General features: G+C 53.8%; 1 protein-coding gene across 1 annotated transcript; it reads right to left on the bottom strand.

Annotated features, from left to right (window-relative positions):
• Positions 1 to 2,156: 2,156 nt before the first annotated feature.
• On the bottom strand, positions 2,157 to 3,769 carry LOC121062246 (E3 ubiquitin-protein ligase Topors-like). The gene is made up of 2 exons (XM_040542000.1): positions 3,085 to 3,769; positions 2,157 to 2,838 (listed from the first exon to the last, which is right to left on the bottom strand). Exon 2 carries the CDS (start codon positions 2,807 to 2,809, stop codon positions 2,171 to 2,173), a length of 639 nt encoding a protein of 212 aa, XP_040397934.1. The 5' UTR covers positions 2,810 to 2,838; positions 3,085 to 3,769; the 3' UTR covers positions 2,157 to 2,170.
• Between the last annotated feature and the right edge of the window lie 235 nt (positions 3,770 to 4,004).

Here is a 4,004-nt window from a genome sequence, read left to right as displayed (position 1 = left end):
AGGGAAGTGGTCACAGCACCAAACTTGACAAAATTCAAGAAGCATTTGGACAACGTGCTCAGACATAGATAGGGTTTGATTTGGGGGTCATTGTGCATGGAGCCAGGAGTTGGACTCGATAATCCTTGTGGGTCCCTTCCAGCTCAGGATATTCTGTGATTCTATGATTCTGTGGGGTGGTTAGCTTGGTGGATGATGTAAGAGCAGTTCGTTCTGCTTAGCCTGACTTTAGTAAGGTATTTGACACTGTGTCTCTTAACATCCTCATAAACAAACTGACTAATCATAGAATGGCTTGGGTTGGAAGGGACCTCAGAGACCAGCTAACTTCAATCCCTCTGCCAGAGCCAGGGATGCTACCCACTAGACCAGGTTGGCCAAGGCTGCATCCAGCCTGGCCTTGAACACCGCCAGGGATGGGGCATCCACAACTTCTCTGGGCAACCTGTTCCAGTGCCTCACTGCCCTTACAGTGAAGAATTTCCTCCACCACCATAAATCTCTTGTTAGCCTATTGCTCCAGCCTGTCAAGGTTTCTCTGGACGAGAGCATGGCCTTCTGGTCTGTCAGCCACTCCTCCCATTTTTGTATCATCTGCCAATGTGCTGAGGATGCACATGGTCCAGGTCATTAATGACATGTTAAACAGTACTGTCCCCTGGGGAAAATTGTTATTTTGCACAACCCTTACCAGCTCACTGCCCACTAATCTAACCCGTCCTATCAAGGAGGTGATCCAGAACACCCAGCATGGCCTCAACAGGGGCAAATCGTGCCTGACCAATATGGTGGCCTTTTATGGTGGTCAGTGGCCCTATGCCCAGGTGGAGACCAGTGACGAGTGGTGTACCTCAGGGGTCTGTCTTGGGACCGGTGTTTTTCGATATCTTCATCAACGATGTAGACGATGGGACTGAGTGCACCCTCAGCAGGTGTGCAGATGACACCAAGCTGAGTGGTGCAGTTGATACCAAAGAAGGAAGAGACGCCTTTCAAAGGGACCTGGACAGGCTGGAGAAGTGGGCCCTCATGAACCTAATGAGGTTCAACAAGTCCAAGTGCAGGGTGCTGCACCTGGGCTGGGGCAATCCCGGACATGAGCACAGACTGAGAGAAGAACTCATTGAGATCTAAGGCCTTCAGACACTGTGAGGAGAACCCACAAAGTCTTTGAAGACACAAAATCCTCCAGAGTAATAGAGGCTATAACATATGGGAATGAACATTTTGGAAAGCTGAGGTGGGAAAGGAGGTCCCCAGGAAAACCTGCTGCTGAAAGCAGCCCCAGCAAGGAGGTCAGACCACATGGCCCTGGGGATTCCTGCAGCCAGATCTTGAGAAGCTGAAAGGATGCAGGTGGCGCAACCTCTCAGGGCAACCTGCTCCCTTCTGGAGATTCCCCACGAACAGAAAGGTTTCCCTTTCTCTCCAGTGTGAACTTGGCTTCTTTCAGTGTAGGTGGGCACACACTTTTCAGACCGCAGTGCACTGCTGCGAAGAGCCTGGTCCCGCCTTGTCAACATGGAGGTCATAGCTCAGCCACAGGGGCCGCTCTGGGCCCTTACTCTGGCACCTTTCCACTGAGGGTGGGCAGAAGAGCCACCTCCTCACTACTCAAGCAGGGTCACCTGGAGCAGGTTGTGCAGGAGCAACCCACACATTCACCTGCTGCTTCCACTTGTGGAAAAACTGTGTTTTGCTTGAAGGGCAGTCTGCTGCTGGATTGCTGCAGGACTCCCAGAAGGCTGGGGGTCCAGAGCTTTCCTCTGCCCACAGAGGAACAAGCAGAGGCGTGTAGGTCAACAAAGGGCCTCATTCCCCTGCAATGGCTTTTCCAAAACAGACAGTGATTCCCCTAAAGAGAAGAGCCATCCCCAGGGATGGGGCTGTCAGCATGGCCGAGTTTATGGCAGCTGAGCTCTGCGCAGGTCTTGAGGACCTGCCACCAACCCGTGGGGTCAGAGGGCTTGTGCACCACTGGGCCGGTGCTGGGAAGGAGGAGTCTGGGAGAGCAGCGTGGAGACATGCTCTGTTGTGGCATTTATGCTACACCAAGTCAGCAGTCAGACCCGGAAATTTCCTCCCCTGTTGAGTCAGTGGCAGAAACCATTCCCTACTGTGGGTTGTTCTGTTAGTCTAGAAAACACTCCCCCGAATGTCTCCCAGATGTTTATTGGAGGCAACAGAAGTCAAACCGCAGAGCTCGCCGCAGCACTGTCCTGAAGCTGGCGCGAGGTGCGGCCGTAGGGCCGGCCGGGTGCTGCCCTGTGCTCAGCCGGGTTGGCTCCCCAGAAGTGCTGGATGTGGGAGCCTGCTGGGAGGTGGTGTTGGAGGGCCCCCGAATGGCATCTTCTCCGGATGCTGGGTCACGTCCCACAGGCCTCCTTCTGGGTGCTGAAGGGCTGTGGTCAGCGGCTGAGTTGTGTGGGCTGGAGCGCTGATGTGGTGACCTGCTCCGGTCCCTCTCTCTGGCCACGTCCCTGCGGCGACGGGTGGAAGAGACGACCACGTACTCCTGGTAGTCATCGTCCGCTCGCACTGAGTGCAGGAGCCGGTGGAAGGGCCGCCTGCAGACAGGGCACGTAGCTTTCCCCTCGGCCCACTGCTGGATGCACTCCAAGCAGAAGCGGTGCAAGCAGAAGGCCACGTAGGCTGCGTTCTCGATGCCATTCATGCAGATGGGACACAGGAGGTCTTCTGCTGTCTCCAGCGGCCTGGCCTGCTGCTGCTGGCTGGTGCCGGCAGTCGCATCTAAGGCGCACTCCTCCATAGCTTTCTGGGCACCCGCTGCCACGTCCTGCCCCGACATCTTTGCCACGTGCCTGACCTTGTCTGGTGCTAGGAGGGGAAAAAGAAAGGGAGCCTCAGCTGAGGGAGAGGGTAGGAAAGGGCCTCCCAAAGGGGCTCCCTGTGGCTTGAGAAGCAGCAGCAGTCCTGTGGGGCAGCCAGCCTCAGGGGCGGCCCTCCAGCCCTGCCTTCCCCCGTCAGCTCTCCGGCTCTGGGGAAGAGCTGGGGTGTCCCCGACCCCTGATCTCCACGTGCTCTCTCCCTGAGGCCCTGTATGACTGGGGTGAACTGAGGTACCTGACGAAGGCGCTCAGGGACGGTGGAGAAACTCTCCAGGAATCTTCAGCGCTGCCAAAGACCTTGGCCCCCTCCTGGGACAGCCGCCGTGTGGGACCCACACACAGCACCCTGCAGCTGTCAGCGTGGAGAGGAGCGCTGGAAGAGGCTGCCTTTGCTCTGCGCCCAGAGCCGCTGCTCTCCAAAAGCCACAGCTCGAAGCACAAGCCACGGTCCTGCAGGAGCTGTCACGCCTCGCGTGTGCACCCGCAGGAGCTCCTGGACAGAAGGCACGGGGACAGAGCCTGCAGCTGCTGAAAAGCACTGAGGTCACGGGCAGTCACAGTCGCTGCTTGGCGACATCACAGAGGTCTCTGGGGCTGCCCGGCGAGGAAGACAGATGTTCCCAAGGGGGAAGCTTCAAAGCTTTCACCAACAAGAAGCAAGTTGCCTTTGATTCAAATGGGATTGTGATAAGTGGGATGGTGTTGATAATATTGAACAGAGAGAGGTATGATGACAATAAGCCTGAAAGGAATGTGAGAACTGCATCAGCTGTGTAAATTCAAAGCTACTTAAAACAAACAACAACAACAACAAAAAGATAGCCCACACAATGGGAATCGTAAAATAGTTAAGAGAACAATATTTTTGAAATTGATGTCAGTAAGTTTATGTGAAGAAAGGAGGAATGAAGAATTCTGAAATACCATCTTATTTAAAAAAATAAAATTCTCTCCAATTCAAGAGAGATTGTTGTCTAACTCATTTCAGCAAAATAAAATCAAACAATAATTTTGGTTACTACTTTTGAGTTGCTTTTTTCTTCAACAAAAGCTTAATCGACCACTGTTCTGCATAGGAACACATTAGCAGGTTCAAAAGTACGTAACAGATTCTATTAGTTGGAAAAGACAACGATTCAACTTGCAGTTTGGATA

The sequence above is a fragment of the Cygnus olor genome, chromosome Z, assembly GCF_009769625.2.
Source record: "Cygnus olor isolate bCygOlo1 chromosome Z, bCygOlo1.pri.v2, whole genome shotgun sequence".
Classification (NCBI taxonomy): Eukaryota; Metazoa; Chordata; class Aves; order Anseriformes; family Anatidae; genus Cygnus; species Cygnus olor.
The sequence above is the reverse complement of the archived record's forward strand: the minus strand, read 5'-3'. Positions and strand labels throughout refer to the sequence as shown.